The 23,375-nt window shown below is 41.1% G+C and overlaps 1 protein-coding gene across 4 annotated transcripts in view; it reads left to right on the forward strand.

The window, feature by feature from the left end:
* The window catches only part of PLEKHM3 (pleckstrin homology domain containing M3), a 181,195-nt gene that overhangs the window by 77,897 nt on the left and 79,923 nt on the right, over positions 1 to 23,375 (forward strand). For all 4 annotated transcript variants that reach the window (XR_014143407.1, XM_081813761.1, XM_081813763.1 and 1 more), the window contains exon 5: positions 1,569 to 1,762. Coding sequence is in view for 3 of the 4 variants with exons in the window: in XM_081813761.1 (XP_081669887.1) it covers positions 1,569 to 1,762 (194 nt within the window). In the remaining variant the exon portion in view is untranslated. The remainder of the gene's footprint in view (positions 1 to 1,568; positions 1,763 to 23,375) is intronic.

Here is a 23,375-nt window from a genome sequence, read left to right on the forward strand (position 1 = left end):
TACTCCCAGTACTAGAGTAGTTTTGGTGGAAACTTTTTAGAGAGGTTTTACCTTCCATAAATAGAAACTAAACCAAATCTACATATCATTAGCCAATCCACATCTCAGTATCTGGTGAATCGGTATGTAACGATTCCCCCAAATTCCCCACTTGTTACACATTATTTAAGCTACTCCCTCTGTATCTCGGATGCATTGTGTTTCTACTCTAATGACAATGACATTTTAAAATCACCTTTTCATAGGCTTGATGTTTACTACCAGAAGTGGATATAGAATTGGATGGATAGATTAGACAGTCAGCCCAAGCTCAAAGTTATTCTAAGAGCGCGCCTTTCTGTTCACTAAAGTGTGTTTTTTGAGCCTGTTTTCTATGCAAATTATCGTTTTAGGCTATCCTTTTATTCCTTTTGAATTTTGTAATATGTACATGATTAACCTGTTTTTTTAAATGGCTACTTATAGGGCGCCTGGGTGGCTCAGTCGTTAAGCGGCTGCCTTCGGCTCGGGTCATGATCCCAGGGTCCTGGGATCGAGTCCCACATCGGGCTCCCTGCTCTGCGGGAAGCCTGCTTCTCCCTCTCCCACTGCTTGTGTTCTCTCTCTCGCTGTGTCCCTCTCTGTCAAATAAATAAAATCTTAAAAAAAAAAAAAGTGGCTACTTATAAAAGTAGTACAGAATATACATGTATAGTTTTTAAAAATGAAAAATTAAGACTCTTAACAGCAATGTTAAGTTTTGAAATGATTATAGATTCACAGGAAGTTGCATAGATAAAGGGGGTCCTGTGTACCTTTCACCCAGTTTCTCCCATTGGTTACATCTTAGATCACTATCGTACAATATTAAAAAAACCAAACAAACAAAAAAACAGAAAAACCCCAGAAGTGAACATGGGTATCCTGGGTCTGTATAGTGCTGTGTCATTTTATCACGTGTAGATTCGTATAATCAAGATTCAGAATTAATGAATTCCTTTCCATGCAAGATTACTTTTACAAGTTTCTGGAGGAGAGAAAGAAAAGCCAAAATTTATATTTAGTTAAATTATGGGCTATTTCTCTTGGCTTGTTCAGAAAATAATGTGACTTTGGGTGGGAGGATGGGTTAGCCTGGTGATGGGTATTAAAGAGGGCACGTTCTGCATGGAGCACTGGGTGTTATATGCAAACAACGAATCATGGAACACTACATCTAAAACTAATGATGTTGGGCGCCTGGGTGGCTCAGTCGGTTAAGCGACTGCCTTCGGCTCAGGTCATGATCCTGGAGTCCCGGGATCGAGTCCCGCATCGGGCTCCCTGCTCGGCGGGGGGTCTGCTTCTCCCTCCGACACTCCCCCCTTTCATGCTCTCTCTCTCAGTCTCTCTCTCTCAAATAAATAAATCTTAAAAAAAAAAAAACTAACTAACGATGTAACGTATGGTGATTAACGTAACATAATAAAAAAAATGTAGAAGTAAAAAAAAAATAATGTGACTCTGATATTTAAACTCTGGTTCCTACTTGGAGGAGGTGTGGCAAGCTGGATGATTCACCAGGCTGACCGAGAAAGTTTATTTCGTAGGTATCTAAGCAGGCCAAAGAGTTTCTGGAGTACGTGTACGAAGAGCCCCTGATCGACATCCAGCAGGAGAACCCCATGCTGTACCGCCACGCCGAGCCCCTGGCCACCGTGGTGCGGCTGCGGCAGCGGCTGAAGTCTCTGCGCGCCTACCTGTTCAGCTGCCGGGCGGCTGTGGCCGAGGACCTGCGCCGCAGGTAGGTCACGGGTGAGGCAGCTCCACTTGCTTTTCCTCTCCCGCCCGCCAGGGGAGGGTGGTCAGATGGCCTCCCCGGCCTTCGCGGTGTGCACCCTCTCGAGTTCTGTGGCTCTCCCTCTAGGCTCATCTTTGACTTTTTTCCTCCAAAGTCCTCTCCGGTTGAGCCCAGAACAATGAAGGCAGTATCTGAGCACAACTGAAGGCTTTTCACCCAGGGAACTAGTTTCCCACAACAGTGAAGACTGCTCTTCCCCTTAGGTTAACTTGATAATCATGGGAGTGTCCTCACTGATCACTTCTGGAGTGTTTCACACTTTTCCTAGTTCCATTTGTAAAATGAGCATGTTTGAACTATTCCATAACTTAAAGACATTTTTCAGTGGAAATAAGTAGGTGGTTGTTCAGATCTTACTTTCCATACAGAAACGGGAGTGGTAAGTGAGGCAGGCCGTGGAGGCTGGGTTAAGATGCACAGGCCCAGGATTCTGCCTTTTCATGTCCCCGTCTATGCAGGCTGTTCTTCCATAGCTTAGTTATCACAGAGTTCATAGAACACACAAGTCCATACCAGGTTCAGATCCTCAAAGTAAACTGTGAAGTTAAAATTTGCCTGCTCTCATCAAATTCCTTCTTTTACAGTTAGATTTTATTGGCATTTCAAGTCTCACCCTTGGCATATATGAACTAGCTTACACTCGAGATAATTGTTGATGGTGTTCATAGGTCCCTAAAAATACCTTTTAATGTTTTAATAGAAATGACCGAAAGCATACCTTAGTCATGGTTTCTGGAGGTGAGCCTACATGCAAAAGAACCTTTGGAAAATATTAAAGTGCTCTAGTTTGTTATTTGAGATCTGGTTAGATCCAAAGAAACTGACATAACCCCAGAAGACATTTTAAAAAGAATTAAATGTAGATAGTGAGGAATACATAATATCTAGACACGCTCTCATAAAATACTAATGAAAAGGCAGCTGCCATAAAGCAGAATACCTCTCAGTGGTAGTCATTCTATTACCTCGTTGTTTTTCAGCAAGCACTAGAAAATGGTCAGGATTTATTCTTTTTTTTTTAAAGATTTTATTTATTTATCTGAGAGAGAGAGAGCACATGAGAGGGGGGAGGGTCAGAGGGAGAAGCAGACTCCCCGCTGAGCAGGGAGCCCGATGCGGGACTCGATCCAGGGACTCCAGGATCATGACCTGAGCCAAAGGCAGTCGCTCAACCAACTGAGCCACCCAGGCGCCCGGTCAGGATTTATTCTTATAAAGTCTAGGCCAATCTTAATTTTAACAGATCAGAGCTTTCCCTGAAAGACGATAGGATTATAGGTCTCCAATTTACCAACTGAACTAGATACAAGATTTTTAATGTTCAAAGTAAGTTTGTTCTATACACCTTTGGCTTTGCTCAGAGTTCGTTTTTCTTGTGCCTATACTTCTAGACAGTATTAAAATCTTTAAAAAAAAAAAAAAGGTATCTGACGTGATTCCCATGTGTAGATTTTATTTATTCATTTGAGAGAGCGAGAGAGAGAAAGCATAAGCCGGGTAGAGAGGCAGAGGGAGAAGGAGAAGCAGATTCCCCGCTGAGCAGGGAGCCTGATGCGGGGTCTCCATCCCAGGACCCTGATATCGTGACCTGAGCCAAAGGCCGATGCTTAACCATCTGAGCCACCCAGACGCGTGCCTCTAGATACCTTTCTGATACGATGTTTTGCTTTGGATAAATATGCCACATCAGGGCATACATTTAGAAAGTAAATAGATCCTCTCTTCATTTGGATGACTAAGAATACCTATGCTGTTCTGGTGGTTTACCACCATGTCCTGCACCTTATGGCCAGACCACCAGAAAAGGAATGGAAGTTCTAGAAAGATACTCCTAGGGCTATGAAAATGAAGACAGCAGTCTTTTTTTCTTTCCTCACTTGTTCATGACCAAAACTCAGTAAGTTTTGAATGGAAGGAAGGAGGAAGGGATGGACAGATAGATGTCTGCTGGGGTATCACTTGAGACCACTGAATAATGGCTAGTAGCCCAATTTTGAGGAGGGAGTCAGTCTTTGGATTTTATTTCTTCCTTAAATGTCCTTTAGCACAGTGACTCATCTATCTGCAACCCTCAAAAATAATTCTTGAATGAATGAATAGATGAACTAAAAAATCAAAGCAGTCAAAAAAAGTTTAGTTGGTTGTGTTTTGGGCATAAGTCTCAAATCTTTCTTCTCCTTTTCACTTTCAATGTACCACCCTGGCTTGGAGTCTCAGGACTATTGCAGTATCCTTCAGACTAGCCTCACATCAGTTTTTTCCCTCTCCCATTGAGCCTTCATGTCAGGCAGATTATTAAGTATGGAATTCAAGATCTGTGCAAATCTAGTCCAGTATATTGGTCTACTGTCAAATATCTTGTACTTCAAACACGGTTTAACTTCCTTTAATGCATTCTGTCGTGGGAATTAATTTTTTTTTTTTTTTTTACAACTAAAGTGCGTACAATAGTGCTTATACATAGTAAGCACTCAGTAAATACTATTATTAATACTGCTTTATTATCCTAGAATGTTCTCATCTCTGGCTTTAAAAATCTTTGTTAGAAGTTTCCACTTAAAAGCCGCCCCTGATGCCCTGTCTACTGGAATCAGTCCCCTTTTCCTGTTCCTATGTCAGGAGAGGAGTGAGCCGGAGGAAGTGGATTGGAGAGCTCACCCTGGCCAAGGATCTGAGGTTCATGGGTATTTGATGCATACTTATTCATGCAGTTGTTGCATAAAAATGGGTGGGGCAGGAGGTGCCCTAAGACCAAAGAATGAGATTCCTACAGAACCCTAGAGGAGGCACATTGATTTAAAAAAAAAGAAAAATTATCTTCGTTTCTCTATATTTATATGCTGTTAAAATAACGTTCGGGCTTACCATGTCTTCCCACCTTGGCACAGAGGAAAGGATACCAGTACACAAGCAGTACTTACAGGGGGCTGGTCTTGAGTTATTTCAAATCTTTTTGTTTTGAAATAGAGGACTATTTAGTGCAGTAGGTCTAAGATTTTCTGGGATGCCCATACTTCTTGCAGCTGGGCCATACTTAATATCATTTCTGCCTTCTTCTTAAAGTGTGCACTAAATAACCATAGATGCTGAAATTCCTGTCACCAGAGGCCATCTCTTACCTATCTTTTACCTTTATAAGGAGTCTGGCGTTTTAAAAACAAAATGAGCCAACTGCACCCTTGATAAGAGAGATGATAAACTTATCCAGAAGTAATATTTAAGGTTCCCTTTGTTTTTGTTTCACTTGGGGACACAACATTTAAAGTGGAATTTAAACATAAGAAGAAGCTCCTAGATACAACTAATCTTGTGTAACCTTGATAGAAATTAAGAGAGAGGAGTTTGATGTGCAGCAGGGAACAAAAGAGAGCAGGAGAAGCCAGATCTCATCTAGTTGTGAAAGGCGTTTTCTCCTTGCCTGGTTTTTACCTCCGTATAGGAGTAGCCATTAATCTCCAGCAAGGAGGCCCAACATGCTGAAGACCTGTCAGCACCATATAAACAGAATAAAGCAAACTGTTAATATTGCTGTCGTGAGAAAACTGAAAACAGACTGATTAATCGTATTGGTGCACCCCCACCAGAGAGCTAACTTTGGTTGTCGCCTTATTAGGGAAGTCACAGTTTGCTTTTAGGCCTTTCATTATGATGACCGCCCGCTCTTCATCCTCAGTATTCCTGTTATTGTTGTTAAATGAATGCCTTGTTCTTGAACCCATACTGCAAATCTTGACTGGCAGGGATGATTAGTTTAGAAAAAGTCAGTGTCTTCCGTGAAGTCTAAAATGTTTATAGTGCTGACAATCCACTGTTCCTGAGGACTTCCAGATGGTGACCCTGTTGGATTGGTTTAAGGCCCAGTTAACTTTTCATGAGAAGAGTTATTTACAGTGTCCACACATGAAGGTACATGAAGAACTCTCCGGAAAATCTTAGCACTGTGAGGACACAACCACACACGCACACACATCAGCAGCCTTAGGGAAGGAAGTCTTTGGGAGGGACACTGAGAAGAACTGGTAGGGGGTCCCAGCCCTATATATCCCGCTGAACAACAGGAACGGTAGGATGTGTGTGTAAATCACATGTCACCAACAGGCACCTCAGGGCCAAATTTGGCCCTCAGACATGTTTTGTTTGGCCTTTCAGGAATGGTCTCCTGGCTTTTAAAGTTGTGAATTAGTTGCTAACATTTAACCAGGAGTTTTCATGTGTACACAATGAAGCCCCCTGGTGTCGCTGAGGACAGTCAGCATTAGATCCTGGATGCTCCACTGTGCATAGTCTGTCCTGCTCCTGTTCTCCCCAAACCCAGGGTCATTCAGTAGAGACTACATTGCGGCCCTGCTTTCTTCTCCCCAGCCCATTTCATTTATTTATGATGGTACCTGGGCCCATGTAAGGTAATTAAGGTTTTATCAATTAAAAAGTGCTTTCCCATAAATATATTGTTTGTTCCTTACAGGAAACAGAGGGTATTTAGAAAGAAGAGAAAGAGCTGTGACTCTGAGATGCTACGTGACTTGCCTGAGGTGACAAAGCTGGTTAGCAGCAGAGTCCCTCCCTCCCCGCTCAGAACCAGATCACTGTAGCTCTCCCCAGGACATTTGCTCTTGGTGGTGGTGATGGCCAGAGGTCTCTAGACTCTTAAGAGGAACCACTTCTAATTCTCCTAAAGCCTTGACTGAGGTCATGTAGAAGAGAGGGAAGGCAGGCAGCAGGGAGGTGGCAGACAGTGATGTCCCAATGAGGGGGAAGGTGGGCTTGCTGACACACGCACTCCTATGCTTACAGTTGCTCAGTCAGCCTAGGAGAGCAAGGCATGACAACTGGTTAGCGTTAACGAGTACATTTTCTCTAGGTCGGCATTTACCAGACCTTCCCTTTTCACAGACCTGTAAATTTAAACAAGAATATGGAGATATCTGGGGCGCCTGGGTGGCTCAGTCAGTTAAGCATCTACCTTCGGCTCAGGTCATGACCCCAGTGTCCTGGGATCGAGCCCCGCATCGGACTCCCTGCCCGTTGGGGAGTCTGCTTCTTGCTCTCCCTCTGCTGCTCCCCCTGCTTCTGCTCTCTCACTCATGTTCTCTCTCAAATAAATAAAATCTTAAAAAAAAAAAAATGGAGACGTCTATAGGGTTGTTAGATATATGTATATTTTTTACCAAAATAAACATTACCGCCTATTTCTCACCATTTCATGAAAGAACATAGTAAAATTTTTTTAAAAAGGCAAATGATCTCAAATCAAACAGCTTTTTAAAATCAAATAGATGTTAAAATTCATTCTGCTCTGGTGGCTCAGTTGGTTAAGCATCTGCCTTCAGCTCAGGTCATGATCCCAGAGTCCTGGGATCAAGTCCTGCATCAGGCTCCTTGCTCAGTGGGAAGCCTGCAGAATTCTCCCTCTGCCTGCCACTCCCTCTGCTTGTGCTCACTCTCTCTCTGCCTGACAAATAAAAACTTTAAAAATATAAATTAAAAAAATAAATAAAATACATTTTAAAATTCATTCTATTATCTTTTCCTCATTTTACCTTGGACTGCTGAAAATATCATCAGACTGACACCAGCTATTTGGACTAGCTTTCAGGAATTTAAGTCCTATATTTTCTTCTGAGTGTTAAAGTACACCGTTTAGTCCAGGGAAAGACATTCTAGAAATTAATGTGGTTTGGGGACTTGGGTACCTGGTGAATCCAAAGTTCCTACTGTGAGATAAATTTAAAACTAGTTTCTCTCCAACGCTAGTTGGGGGCCGATAGGGAATAATATGCCTGTTCTCCCAGTTGCTTAGGACAGAATTACACTGGGGAACATTTGGTCCTGCTTGTTTAACAGCTCAACTTGGGAGTATCAAGAGAACAACAAACGTGATTCTGCTACCTTTTAAACCACCTTTTCTGGTCTTTGGTCTCACATTTTTCTCGAAATTATAATTATATTCAGCATTAGTTCTTACTGAAATATCAGCTTTCCCAAATAGTGAGAAATTTCTATCATAAAGATTCTCATTTTTTTTTTAATTTTTTTTTATTTATTTATTTGAGACAGACAGAATGAGAGAGAGAGAGCACGTGAGAGGGGGGAGGGTCAGAGGCAGAAGCAGGCTCCCTGCCGAGCAGGGAGCCCGATGCGGGACTCGATCCAGGGACTCCAGGATCATGACCTGAGCCGAAGGCAGTCGCTTAACCAACTGAGCCACCCAGGCGCCCAAGATTCTCATTTTTATTAATTTATCCAGGTGAGTACCAGGAAAAAAAAAATGAGTGTATGGATGTGTATCCCATCAGACTGGCACTGCCAAATTTAGCAGCTTGCTCAGCTCTTCGACCAGTCCTTATCAGTGTCATCTGATTTACCAAGATTCTCTTCCCACTCCTTCCTTTGTTAGCCCCGGGGAAAGCTGTCTTTCTAGAGAGTTGAGGGGAGGCTAAGTACAAAGGTTGTAATGTCCTTTGGCCATTCGCCAGCATCATAAACTCCATATGCCCAAGGCAGAACTAATCTTCCTGAGCCCACTGCTGTTGCGAACCGTGCCTGCCACACACCTCGTCTAGCTGACCGGCCCCTGCACCTCTAGCCGCCCTGTTGCTCACGCCGAACACCTCTCTCTCGTGTCCACAGCCAGTGCCTCAGCCAATCCTGTGGTGGGTTCGCCTTCAAAATACATCCACTCATCCCCACCTCCACCGCTACCACCCAGGTCCCAGCCACTGGCCTCTTTCCCCTGCCTTAGTGCCGTAACTGGTCTCCCCCTTCAGTCTGTTCTTAAACTACAGCTAGAGCTCATGTGTAGGTTAGATGACGTCACCCCTCATCCAGACGAATAGCTTCACCTCTCACTCCAGGTAAAAGCCAAGGCCATGTACGGTCTCCTCCTCAGTCACCTCTTTGCCCTCACCTCCCACTACCTGTCCCCTCATTCCTCTGTTCTGGTCACACCGGCCTTTTCTGGTCTTTGAGCAGGGTCCTGTGTGAGTTCTGTCCTTGTTTTTCCTCTCCCCAGATAACTGCAGGGTTGCTTCCTTACCTCTTTTAGGTCTTTACACAACTGTCACCTTAATGAAGTATCCTTGACTCTCCCTCCACCCCCACACTTCCTGTCTTCTTTCTTGCTTATTACCATATGACATGGTATTTTGTCTGTCTCCGTCTCTTGGGCCGTCATGCATGGATATGGAGGCTGTGCTTTGCTCAGTCTCTGCAGCCATATGCAGGGGCCTGCTTTCCCCACCGGATCTAAGCTACGAAAGGTCATGGCTTTTTATCTGTTTTGTTCACTGCTGTATCCCCAGGGCTTAGACCCATACCTGATGTATAGTGAGGGCTAATCAATATTTGTTGAACAAATTAGCTAAATGAATAAAATAGTTCCCAAGATTCCACCCACTTAATTTGGTCAAACTTACTTTTTTCTTACTACAAAAAAATACTGGTCATTATAGAAAACAAAAATAAAGCCATCCGTTATCTTACCACTTTGGTACATATCTTTTCAGACTTTTTCCTCCACAGACTATTTTTTCCCCATTAAAATGGTTTCATACTGTACATACTACTTTTAACCCAATCATTGCACTTGGTATACTGTGAACATCTTTTTATGCCAGTAAATATTTGTCTTAAGCATGATTCACTAAATAAAAACGGTGCTTTGATGTGTGAGCATACCTACATAACATTGATCTTGGAAAAAGTAAATGAGGATATTACTTAGTGTACCCAAAAGCATGTATGAACTGATAATAAACTGAGAGAGATCATTTCATAGCAACACATCCTCTTCCCCCACCCACTTCCCCCCCCCCCAAAAAAATCGGACATATTAGGTATAAGGGTTATCTGTTACAAAGAGAAAAGATTGCATGGTGTTGGGAATTGAATACGCTTAATTTAGGAGGCTGGCTTATTAAGACATATCTCTTAGGGCAGCCTAATTCTTAAAACACAATCTATACAGACATGACTTGGCATGTCCCTGACCTGCGTAGGAGGACTGTCTATCTTATAAGCAAAATTTGAGATCTAATTGTACAATTATTACCCAACAAAGACTAGTTAATGTTGAATTTTAGAAGAATAAGCATTAGCAGGACTCTAAGTGTATAGATAACTCTTAGGTTCAGTAAATGAATAGGACTCTTTGTTCTTTGTAAGATTTAATCTTAGATTTTGTGGCTTTATTTTTCAAGTTAGTGGATTAAAAGCGTCACTAGCTGCAGTTGGGGCTTTAGTCTCAACAAATTATGAATCTATCAGGACTTCAAAAACTACTAAAACACATGAAAGCAACTGTTCTCATTCTACTTTAAGAATTCCCTTTCCCTTGGGTGACTTCTAGAACTTCTAAGGTCTTCAAGTCATCTAACCTGATCTATAGCTCCTCCCCCTTCATTTTCTTCAGAGATCTTATTTAGCAAATCATATGCCAATATCAACACTCTAAAAGGGAGTTACAGACTGTCTATAAAAGACAATGTCATTCAAAACTAAACAGATTAATAATCTGTGAAAAGAATCCTGGCAAGTTATGTATTAATTTTATTATGATGTACATATAGCTTTTTATTTACTGAATTCCTTCAGAAAGTTAAAAAGTGATTTTATCTTATTCTGAGGAAATGAAATATACAGAAATTATCTAAAATCATTTTCTAAGGGACAACAAAAAAGTGTTAGTTCTTGGAACTGTTAAAAAATACTCTACGACTTTCAGCTAGGATCTATAACTGTGATACAGTCTGTCACTCTTATAATCAGACCCCAGAATAATCACAACCAAAATTACTTCCAAGTATTCCTACTCCAGGCTTTAGATTGTTACTAAGAAACTTAAGCACAATTTTTGAATGAGCAGGTAAAAGAGGCCCTTATTTCCCATAACTGTCTGCCAAGATATAATGTCTGATGCAATCTTGCTACTTTTTCAGCCAATGAGATTAGCAAAATGAGGTATCTAGAGAAATGATCGAAGCTTGTTTCTTCTACATGGGTTGCTATCGAAATATCTGCCTTTGATTTAAAATTGTTTTTCCATTAGCTGGGAGTATGGCTAGACATATGATTCCTGTCCACATTCAGCCTAATGTAGCGATTTCAGGAAGAGTTTGCAGCTCATATCAAGAACACCAAATTGCATCTCCTTGGGGATGCTTCACGATGCTTTGTACTGATTTCAGTGTGGGTGCTATTGCAAGCCTCTCAACTCAGCACAAATTACCCAACCCAGAGCACATATTCTTGGAAAACACAGTAATGCTACCTGAGTAAATGGTTTTCTTTTTAAAATTATTCTTTATGCTCTTCTATCCCTGTTCTTCGTTTAGACAGTTCTGACTTAGAATCAAAATTGGAGGTTTTCCTTTGGTGGGGTGAGTGTGTGTGTGTGTGTGTGTGTTTAGATGGGTCTTTTCTTTAAAACTTCTTACATGTGCTAACATATTTCCATTATAAACTTTTTCTTCACATTTTAATCATTGGGTTTTTAAATGCCAGTTGTGCACCTCCAAGAACTGAGCTTCAGGGAAATGGTGATATTATTAAATCTTACAAAATCCTGCCAGATGTCTGCTTACTTCTGAGTCTGATCTATGACCTAGTCCCTCTTCTCTCATGAGCATCAAACCTTGGTGGGGGCTGAATTGAAGTCCTCAGAAATTAGTTGAGTTAAATGAATCTTCATTTATTTGACTCAGTGTCCTAAGTACAAAATGGAATGAGGACCCCTACCTTTCTTGCAAAGACCATTGCCTTTGATTTCTTAGGCAATTATCTCTTACTTTTTTAACCCCAAGTACCAACTGCATAATATTAAGGACTCTGAATCATATATGACCTTTTTCCTTTGTTAATTTTCATTTTTTTCTCACCTTTCTCATTCGAGCGACCTATAAATGAAGCCTAAGTTACCTTCTTGGTAAAATAGAAAACTTTGGCCTTAGAAATGATTGTGCTACTTGATTTCCATGATTCTTTAGCAGGTTTCTTCATCGTTCTTTGGTATCTGAGAATTTGATAGTGCTACCTGCCAGTAATGTAGTTTCCCTTAACACATTTGTCCTTTGGCTCTGATGTCAGGACTGACCAGATGAACTTGCATTGGCATGAGCAGGGCTGTTCTCAGGGTTGGCTTGCTGGAGAAATGCTGTCAGATCTGATTGTCAGTAGCCCTGCAGTGCAGTAAGGTCACTTAATCACAGAAAACCCTAAACACAGTAGCCTTGTCAGAAAGCAAAAAGCAGCACCCTTTCTGTAGCAAAGATCCTGTTTACCAGAGGACTGCTAAATTAGATTACTTGCAGGTAGTTTGTAGCTTTGGGTTCCCAATATGTTGACTTTTAGAGGGAACACTGGAAAAATTAGTAACTACCTTTTATATAACATTTTAGTATAAACCTGAAGCAATTAAATCAAGAAAATACAGGAGATGTGTGTGTGCATATGTGTGCAAATATGTATATTTGAAAGAGCTTCCAGCTGGGTCCCCATCCCATTTTCTCTAGGCCATTCCAGGGCTAGGCTCTGTCAGTTATCCCTACTTTTCTATCTATCGCTTCTCCTGTACTAGCACCTTCATTTTAGCATATAAATGTGCCCAAGTCTCTCCCAACTTTAAGAATCTTTTTGAAGCAGAAAACTTATTTGAAGAAGTAATAGCTGATACCTCTCTAATCTGGGGAAAGAAACAGACATTCAGGTCTAGGAGGTACAGAGAGCCCCAAACAAAATGAACCTAAAAAGAACCACACCAAGACATAATAATTAAAATTGTCAAAAATTAAAGAGAGAATCTTAAAAGCAGCAAGAGAAAAGCAACTAGTTACATATAAGGGAGTACCTATAAAATTATCAGATGATTTTTCAGTAGGAACTTTGCAGGCCAGAGGGAGTGACATTATATATTCAGGCATATAGACTGAAAAGAAAAAGCCTACAACCAAGAATACTCTATCCACCAAGTTTATCATTCAAAATTGAAGGAGAGATAAAAAGTTTTCCAACAAACAAAAGTTTAAGGAGTTTATCACCACTAAAACAGTCTTATAAGAAATGTTAAAGAGACTTCTTTAAGCGGAAAGGAAAAGGCCATAACTAGAAAAAAAATTATGAAGGAAAAAAATCTAATAAAAGCAAATATATAGTAAAGGTAGTGGGTCGACCATTTATAAAGCTAGTATAAAGGGTAAAAAACAGAAGTGATAATATCAACTTATATACAATAATTAGTTAAGGGAGATGTCCATCAATGGATGAATGGATAAAGAAGTTGTGCGCGCGCACACACACACACACACACACACACACACACAATGGAATATTATGCAGCCATTAAAAAAAAAAAAACGGAATCTTGCCATTTGCAACGACGTGGATGGAACTAGAGGATATTATGCTAAGCGAAATAAGTCAATCAGAGAAAGACACGTATCATATGATCTCATTGATATGAGGAATTCTAAATCTCAGGAAACAAACAGGGTTGCTGGAGTGGTGGGAGGTGGGAGGGATGGGGTGGCTGGGTGATAGACATTGGGGAGGGTATGTGCTATGGTGAGTGCTGTGAAGTGTGCAAGACTGATGAATCACAGACCTGTACCTCTGAAACAAATAATACATTATATGTTTTAAAAAGAAGAAGAAGAAGAAGATAGTAGGAAGGGAAAAATGAAGGGGGGTGAATCAGAGGGGGAGACGAACCATGAGAGACTATGGACTCTGAGAAACAACCTGAGGGTTCTAGAGGGGAGGGGGTGGGGAGATGGGTTAGCCTGGTGATGGGTATTAAAGAGGGCACGTATTGAATGGAGCACTGGGTGTTATACACAAACAATGAATCATGGAACACTACATCAAAAACTAATGATGTAATGTATGGTGATTAACATAATAAAATTAAAAATAATAAAAATAAAACATACCTGCGATAAAAAAAAAATAGACTGCCATATACATAGGGGGTTATATATGAAATTCATGGTAACTACAAACCAAAACCCTGTAATAGATACACAAAAAAACAAAGATAAAAGAATCCAAACATAACACTAAAGAAAGTCATCAAATCATAAGGGGAGAGAGCAAGAGAAGGAAGAACAGAGAACAACTACAAAACCAACCAGAAAACAGTTAACAAAATGGCAATAAGTACATGACTAGGGGCACCTGGGTGGCACAGTTGGTTGAGCATCTGACTCTTGGTTTTAGCTCAGGTCATGATCTCCAGTTTGTGGGATGGAGCCCCAAATCGGGCTCCATGCTCAGCAGGGTATTGTTGAGATTGTCTCTCTTCCTTTGCCTTTGCCCCTCCCCCCAGCATGCACTCCCTCTCTAAAATAAATAAATAAATAGATAAATATAAATAAATAAATAAATGTAAATAGACTAAATGCTCCAATCAAAATACATAAGGTAACTGAATGGATAAGAAAACAAGACGCATCTATATATAGCCTACAGGAGACTCACTTCTGACCTAAAGGCACATACCGACTGAAAGTATGGAGGGAATGGAAAAAGATATTCCATGCAAATGGAAACAAAAAGAAAGCTGAAGTGGCAAGTACTTATATGAGACAAAATAGTTTTGTTTTTTTTTTAGATTTTATTTATTCATTTGACAGAGAGAGACATAGCGAGAGAGGGAACACAAGCAGGGGGACTGGCAGAGGGAGAAGCAGGCCTCCCGCAGAGCAGGGAGCCCAATGCAGGGCTCGATCCCAGGACCCCGGGATCATGACCCAAGCCAAAGGCAGACGCTTATCGACTGAGCCACCCAGGTGCTCCCAAAATAGATTTTTTAAATTTTTTTTTTTTTTTAGACAAAATAGACTTTAAAACAAAGAAGGACATTACACACTGGTAAAGGGATCAATCCAACAAGATGATAGAACACTTGTAAATATCTATGCACCCAACATAGGAGCACCTAAATATATAAAGCAAATATTAACAGACCTAAAGGGAGAAATTGACAGTAATACAGTGGTGGTAGGGGACTTTAACATCCCACCTAACATGAGTGGATACATCATCCAGACAGAAAATAAAGAAACAGTGGCCTTAAATGACACCTTAGACCAGATGGATTTAACAGATATATATATAGTAGAACATTCCATCCCAAAACAGTAGAATGCACATTTTTTCCAAGTGCACATGGAACATTCTCCAGGATAGGTCACTTGTTAGTCTACAAAACAAGTCTCAATAGGTTTAAGAAGATTGAAATCCTATCAAGCATCTTTTCCAAGCACAATAGTATGAAACTAGAAATCAATGACAAAAAAAAAACTGGAAGAAACGAACACTTAAAGGCTAAACAACATGCTACTAAACAGTCAATGGGTCAATAAAGAAATCAAAGAGGGGGGTGCCTGGGTGGCTTAGTTGTTAAGCGTCTGCCTTCAGCTCAGGTCATGATCTCAGGGTCCTGGGATCGAGCCCCACATCGGGCTCCCTGCTCGGCGGGAAGCCTGCTTCTCCCTCTCCCACTCCCCCTGCTTGTGTTCCCTCTCTCGCTGTGCCTCTCTCTGTCAAATAAATAAATAAAATCTTAAAAAAAAAAAAAAGAGAAGAAATCAAAGAGGAAATTTAAAGAATACCTTGAGACAAATGAAAATGGAAACAACATTCCAAAATCTATGGGACCCAGCAAAAGCAGTTCTAGAAGGAAAGTCCATAGCAATACAGGCCTATCACAAGAAACAAAAATCTCAAATAGTCTAACCTTAGATTTAAAGGAACTAGAAAAAGAAGAACAAGCAAAACCCAATATTAATAGAAGGAAGGCAATAATATATATCATAGCAGAAATAAATGAAATAGAGACTAAGAAAATAGAAAAAATCAATGAAACTAAGAGCTGGCAAAATTGATAAACCTTTAGCCAGACTCATCAAGAATAAAAGAAAGAGGGCTCAAATAAGTAAAATCAGAAATGAGAGAAGTTATAATCAACACTAGAAGAAATTTTTTTGGATGTTTCCTCAGGCAAGGACAACAAAAGCAAAAATAAACAATTAGGACAATATCAAACAAAACGCTTTTGCACAACAAAGGAAGCTATCAATAAAATGGTAAGGTAACCTACTGAATGGGAGAAGATACTTACAAATGATATAATCAATAAGGGATTAATATTCAAAATATATAAAAAAACTCATTAGTATTAAAAAAACCAACCTGATTAAAAAATGGACAAAGGACCTAAGATAAACATTTTTTTCAAAAAGATACACAGATAGCAGACACATGAAAAGATACTCAACATCACTAATCATCAGGGAAATGCAAACCAAAGCCATAGTAAGATGGCTCGCCTTTCAGAATGGCTAGTATCAATACAAGAAATGAAGTGTTAGTGAAGATGTAGAAAAAAAGGGATCCCTTACGCACCGTTGGTGGGAACGTACTTGGTGCAACCACTATGGAAAAGAGCATAAAGGTTCCTCCAAAAATTAAAAATAGAACAAAAACCATATGATCGAGCAATTCCACTTTGGGGATTTATCTGAAGAAAAAAGTACTAACAGAAAAAGATAATGTACCCCTATGTTCATTGCAGCATTATTTACAGTAGTCAAGGTATGGAAACAACCTATGTATCTATCAGTGGATGAATGGATAAAGAAACTGTGATATATATAGATATACACAGTGGAATATTAGTTAACCATAAGCTGATTTCAAAAATGAAATCTTGCCATTTTTGACTACATGGATGGATGCAGAGGGTGGTATGCTAAGTGAAGTAAGTCAAAGAAAGAGAAGTACCATAGGATTTCACTTATATGTAGAATCTAAAAAGCAAAACATGAATAAACAAAAAATGAAAACAGACCCAAAGAATAAATTGGTGGTTGCTAGAGAGGAGGTGGGTAAAGGATGGGTGAAATAGGCGAAGAGGATTAAAAGGTACAGACTTAACAGTTATAAAGAACTTGAAGAGATGTGAAGTGCAGTATAGGAAATACAGTCAATATTGTATTACCTGTGTATGGTGACTAGACTTATGGTGTTTATTTTGTGATGTATGATGTAAGGTTGAATCACTTTGTGGTACACCTGAAACTAATATGTTAGCTACAGTTAAAAAGTTTATTTGAAATAATACATTTTCTTATTTATTTATTTATTTTTAAAGGATCCCTTCTTAGTCCTACATCCTTTTTCAGCCATGGCCCAATTTCTCTCCTTTCTTTAAGGGTAACTTCTTTAAAGAGTAATCCATGGTCCTCCACCCCTCTGCATTCTAGCTTCCCTCTTCCTCCCCTGAAATCATCCTGTCCAAGGTCACTAATGATTTCGTTTGCCAAATCCAGCACAAACTTTTCAGGCTTTGTGACAGCCTTACTCGTATTATTTGACCTCCCCACTGCCTTGGATGCCATGGACCCTCTTTTTCCTTCTTGAAATTCTCTCCTTCTTTGACTTCACTGATGCTGGCTCTTCTGCTTTTTCTTCCTCCTATCAGCTGCTCTTTCCCAGTCTTCCTGCATCTACTCCCTAAATAATACGGTTCTGCCAGGGTCCCGTCTTTTTCTCTTTTTCTAATATGTGTTGTCCCGAGCTAGGCTCATTCTCATGGCTTCACCTAACACCTCTAGGCTAAGGGCACACAGATCTCCTGCCTGGACTCACGGACAACTCCACCTGGACACTCTATAGACAGCTGCAGTCCTCTGCCCCAACTGAACTCCGTGTTCCCAAAGACAATTCCTCTTCCTTATTCCCTATGCCAGTAAATGGAACTGCCATTTTCCTACTGACCTAGCTGGAAACCGAATGATCCCCAGCTCCTTCCTGGCCTTCACTTCCTGTTAGTCATCATCACTGTGGATTCTGCTACAGAACTCTATCTCCTGGTAGGCCCACTCTCTACAACCCCACGGTAACCATTTAAATTCTGTTCAGGCCCCCATCATTTCACACCTAACTTACCAAAAAAGTGATCCATCCCTCTGTCTCTTCCCCCATCTCCTTCTGCTTTCATTGTTCTTTTTAAGTCAGATATCTAACTGTGTTATTCTCTTGCACTTCTGTGGCACCCCACCTCTTTTGAGGTAGATGCTTAGCAAGGTATTCAAGGCCTGTCATGTCTGGCTACATGTTGCCTTCCTGAGCTCACACCCTGCAGTTTCCACCTCACCGTTTGTACACGTGCACAGCTCCTTCATCTGCCCATACCGCCGGTCCCCTGAAAGCATGGTCCTCACACTGGCCCCTGTGCTCTCACGCATGCTGCTCCCTCTGCCTAGAATACCCTTCCTTCCACTTCTTCAGATTACCCCTGGGCAGTTCTCGGAGGCCTTTCCTGACCAGGTGCTCTGCAGGCTTCCTTCACCTCTACCTGTATGTCTGCGGATTTCAGCACTCCACATTGTGAACTGGAACTGTTTGCTTACTTGCCTGTTTATCCCACTTGTCTGCATATTCTTTGATGTTAAAAAACCATGTCTTCTCCAGAGCTCCAGGGCCTGGCACAATGCCTGTCCCATATTACGGACCCAGCGTCTATTTATTGCAATGAAATATATGCAGGTTTTAGGTTCTGATTTTAGGTTTTTACCACAGTGACAAGCCACAGAGGTTGGAAGGTTGGATTTCATTTGCATTAAATTCATTGGGAGATAATGATGATCACAAGTTGTGTTTTCTGACAAAATGCAAATAATCATTCTTTATTGAATACGTTAATAGTAAAATTAATGCTGACATGACTATCTTAAGGGATGCTAGGCTTTGCCTCCCAGACATGAATGGCTCCCCCAGCAGTCCCTGAAGTGGCTGTGAGTTCTTCTCTGCATCCTCTGCAGAGTCCTGTCCTGCCTCATCAGCTCTGCCTGAGGCACTTAAATGCTCCCTGAGCACACACTGGGCCTGCAGATTCTCCACAACCCCCTTTACTACTCATAGTGTAAGGGGAACCGCTCCTCAGAGTTCCTGCTCGTTCCCTCCATTCGCTAAAGAGCTTGGTTGGATGAGCCAACTTGTACATCTCAACCACAGCAGGGAAAAGCCCTTGGCGTCACCCAAATGAGAAGTTGCAGGTGCTTTCCTGGGCTTGGCTTTTATGTTATTTACCCTGTGCTTCCCCTGTGGATGGTCTGCCTAAAGGAGATATTCAAAGAGTGTCTTGCAAACTCCGTCTGCCTTGAAGATGGCAGGCGGTGGGAAGTAAGCCTGAAGTCATCTGGCTCTGCCTCCAAAACCCTTACCTCTTCCACGCAGAACAGTGTGTCCCTACCTCTAAAGAGCTGCGAAGGATATTTTCTTTTTTTTATTTACATTAAAAAGCATCACTATAAGAGATACCTTTTAATACCTCTCAGTCTTCCCTCTCAGGAAATTTATTGTCATATTTGACTTCAGTGCTTTTGTGCTACAGTTTCCGTCCTCGGGGAAAAGAAAAGCTGATTGGCATTATCCAGTCTTAAAAGCCTGTGTATTTTATGGCCACCACCATATCTCCTGGACACATCTTCTCCAGACACCCTAAGCTCAGTTCTTTTATCTTTCCTACATATATTGCATTTTCTAGTTCTTTGTGTCTGTTATGACTGACCTCATGTAAATTATAGAGGTAGACACGGACAAGTGGTAGAGAGGAGACCATAGATAAGGTGCTTCTCGGGGGAGAGGAAACAAACATGTGAAATATATTTATACACAGAAACATTAAATAAATACATAGATAACTTCAGCAGACCGTGTTCAAAGCTGGTGAGTTATTGTGAGAAGAGGAGTTAATTAATGAACAGTGTTTGGAAGCAAGAAGGACCCAGCCTAGTATGGAAATTCTCTTTGTTGCTCATCAATCGTGTTCATTGACCCATTCATCTCCAGCACTTCACACAACACCTGGCTTATTTTACGCACTCAGTAAATGTTAACTGGATAACTGACTAGCTGTAGTACTCTAGTAAGAGTAGACCAGTAGGATTTGGTTTGTAATTTTATAATTATTTTTTATATCCTGTGTACTCCGTGATAGAGGTTTTAGGATTTTAGAGCAGAAAGAACTAAGTGGCAAAGCCCTGAGAGAACACTACCCTGTGTTTGTACTTGCTACAGTCCATTTCAGTTGCTTTCCTTCTCCCAGCTCCTGCTGACCTCCATTTGGACAAACCAACAGAAGAGGCAGAAGCTAATCTTGAAATGATTTTCCAGCCTACTTACTTGATTCACTCTGTCTCCATGTCTTAGCCCTTGTGCCACACTGCTCTTGATGTACTTTATTTAAGGGATTTCGTTATTAAGCAATCATTGTTGGAAGATTATTCCTCCCACTGAACCATGTTCAAATGTCCTGTGTCCCTGTATTAGATTATCGTACGTCGCTATCCTACGTGCCCCACTCTAAGACTCTCCTAGGTTTCCTGTTCAGCACATATGTTCTGCACAAACTCAATTTCTTGCAAATGCTTAAACTTTACATTTATATATATCTATATATAAAGCTATATATATTTTATAATATATAAATCCAATCTGGAATACATTGCATTTACATATATTATAAAATATATATATTTATATTTTTATATGTTTATAAATTATTTATATATATAAATGCAATGTTGTATTTCAGATTGGATCCTTGAATAGAAAAAAAGGACATTAGCAAAACAATTGGTGAAATCTGAATAAAGTCTATAATTTACCTAATGCTTCATTTCTGAGTTTTTGGTCAATGCACTGTGGGTTGTGTAAGATGTTAACATTAGGGGTAACCAAGTGAAGGGTATGAGGGTACAAACATTTCACAAATAGAGGAAATGTTAGAAACCCAAGTACATGTGAACATCTTGGTTATTTTCAAAGCAGAATTTTTCAAGCAGGAGAAAAATTGCAGAACAGCAAAGTGTATACTTCAGAGAATTCCAGGCAGCACAAAGTAAACAAATAACGACAAAGAACCTCTGTCCCTGCTCAGCCCCCTTCCCGTTCCCTCCTAGGTCCATTGCATCCATTCCCACAGCTTTAACTGTCACCTTTGTGCTGATAGCAGCAGTGCCCCCTGAGTATTCCACATCGCTCCCATCCCACATTTCCAAGGGCCATACTTCCTGCCCCGCCTACAAGCACTTCATAGTCAGCACTTATGAAACTCAATTTTTTATCCCCTTCCCTGACAGCCTGCCCTGTGTAGGCCAGTGACATCACCATCCTGTCACCCAAGCTAGATACGTCAGTCACCTTTGTTTCCCCTCTCCTCTTTCACGAATTTTTTTTTAAGATTTTATTTATTTATTTGTCAGAGAGAAAGAGAGCACAAGCAGGGGGAGCAGCAAGGCAGAGGGAGAAGCAGGCTCCCCACTGAGCAGGGAGCCCGATGCGGGGCTCGATCCCAGGACCCCGGGATCATGACCTGAGCCGAAGGCAGACGCTTAACCGACTGAGCCACCCAGGCACCCCCTGTTTCACTAATTCTAAACATTGTCAGTTCTTCTTCCAAAAGGTCTCTTGTATTATCTATCCTGCCCCCCCTCCCCCACCATCCTCCTGTGATTATCCTAGAATAGACTCTCAAATACCTGTCAGGACTATCCCTGCCTGCAGTCTGTCCACCTTCTCTACTGCCTTCAGAAAATAGGCATGACAAAGTATATCAGTGTCACTTTCCTGCTTAAAAAAAGCACCAATGGCTCTATATTGCTACTGGCCTAAACAGTAATAAACATCTACCTGGAAGAGACATGCACTGTATAGCTAAATTAGATGGCCAGCCTGCCTCCCTCCCTCCTTCCTCTACCCCCACCTTCAAGAAAGTGGAAGGAAAACAGGCCTTTGGAGTCAGGAAGTCCTGGCCTTAAATCCCAGCTTTGTGACTTTGGGCAAATTAGTCTTTGCCTCTGAGCATCAGTTTTTTCTTATGCAAAATGGAGGTTGTACTTAACATGCCGGGCAGCTCTGAGAATTAAATGAAATGATGTATGTCAAGTGCCCAGCCCACTGTGGCTCCTTTTACTGTTATTGGTGCTTAATACTAAAGGGTGCCATGAGGAATAGATCTCTTGATCATCTCTGTCTTATATGTGTGTTTTTGGAAATGGAAGTGCTCCACCTTCTACAACAGGGAGCCTCTCTGTGATAGGGAAGCTTATTCTCACTTGGAGGAGTAGGCACTTGCCCTATATCCTGCCAGCTGGGCTTGGAATGTGCACCCACTTCCTACCAAAGGTGCGACCCTGAAGCATTAGAGTGGAAGGGAGCTCAGCCTCAGGTACTGTACTGTATTTCCCAGAATATAAGGGCTTTGGCACTAGGTCTATTCTCATTTCTGTGGATGAAACAGGGCTTTTCAGCAGAATTCTTCAGAGCCTGTCATACTTCCCAGGAGAACTCCAAACTAGCATATGCCTGCCCGAGGCCTCCATGGGGGAAGGACTTTAATAGGTTCAATGCCCTTTCTTCAGTGGCTTAGTACAGGGACCGGCACATAGTGTACTTAATCAGTATTGGATGGATAGATGGATGAGTGGAAGGATGAATGGTTTAGCCTCTAGGATTTGTCCAATAATGCATACTTAATTGAAGGACTTTCCCAGTGAGCTAGATATTAGGCCAGTGGTTCTAAACCTTGGCTGCACTAATCACCAGGAGAGTTTTTGTTTTGTTTAACACTGATCTCTGGGTTCTACCCATGCTTATGCCCTGTTATTTCTAAAAGCTCCCCCAAGTGATTTTATTTTTTTCTTTTTTTAAAAGATTTTATTTATTTATTTGAGAGAGAGTGAGCAAGAGAGAGAGCACTAGCGGGAGCAGAGGGAGAGGTACAAGCAGACTCCCCCCTGAGCAGGGAGCCCGATGTGGGGCTTGATCCCAGGACCCTGGGATCATGACCTGGGCTGAAGGCAGACACTTAACCAACTGAGCCACCCCAAGTGATTGTAATAGGCAGCCACGGTTGGGATCCAACATGCTAGGCCATTCTAAAAGGATGTATCCTGTGCATAATTTATCATTCTCAGTTATCAGTTTATATATCTTTTCCTCAGTTGACTTAATGCTCCTTGAACTCATTACTGGGACTATCTTATTCATAATTATCTACCTGATGCCCAGCACAGTGCTTGGTATATAGTGGACAATCCTAAATGTTAATTGAATAAACTGGTTGTTTCTTCCCTTTAGGGTACAAAAAGATTGCATAGTATCACATAAGACAGAGAAAAACTGCTAGCAAGCACCATGAGTTTTGTTTGGGTAATGTATGTGTGTTGGTAGGGGAGGGTTCTGACCATCAACACTTTGGTACCTATCTGCTTGCCCATAATCCACTGTTGTTTCCCATTCACTGTCATTTATCCAGATGCTGTGAACTGACAGCAGTTAAAGATATTAGACTTTGTCAGAGATTACCAATGTGAAATATTTCGTCCCATTATTCCCATCTGTACCTATCTAAAATTCATCACTGTATATATAAGAGGATAGTTCATTACTGTGATATTCAGCACAATTGTCCCCATTAATAAAAGCCATAGAAGCCTCTAGACAAAGACACACAGGTTGCCACACCAATCAATTTTCTCAACTCCAAAATCTA

The sequence above is a fragment of the Leptonychotes weddellii genome, chromosome 3 (genome assembly GCF_054177405.1).
Source record: "Leptonychotes weddellii isolate Sample4059 chromosome 3, ASM5417740v2, whole genome shotgun sequence".
In the NCBI taxonomy this organism is placed as follows: domain Eukaryota; kingdom Metazoa; phylum Chordata; class Mammalia; order Carnivora; family Phocidae; genus Leptonychotes; species Leptonychotes weddellii.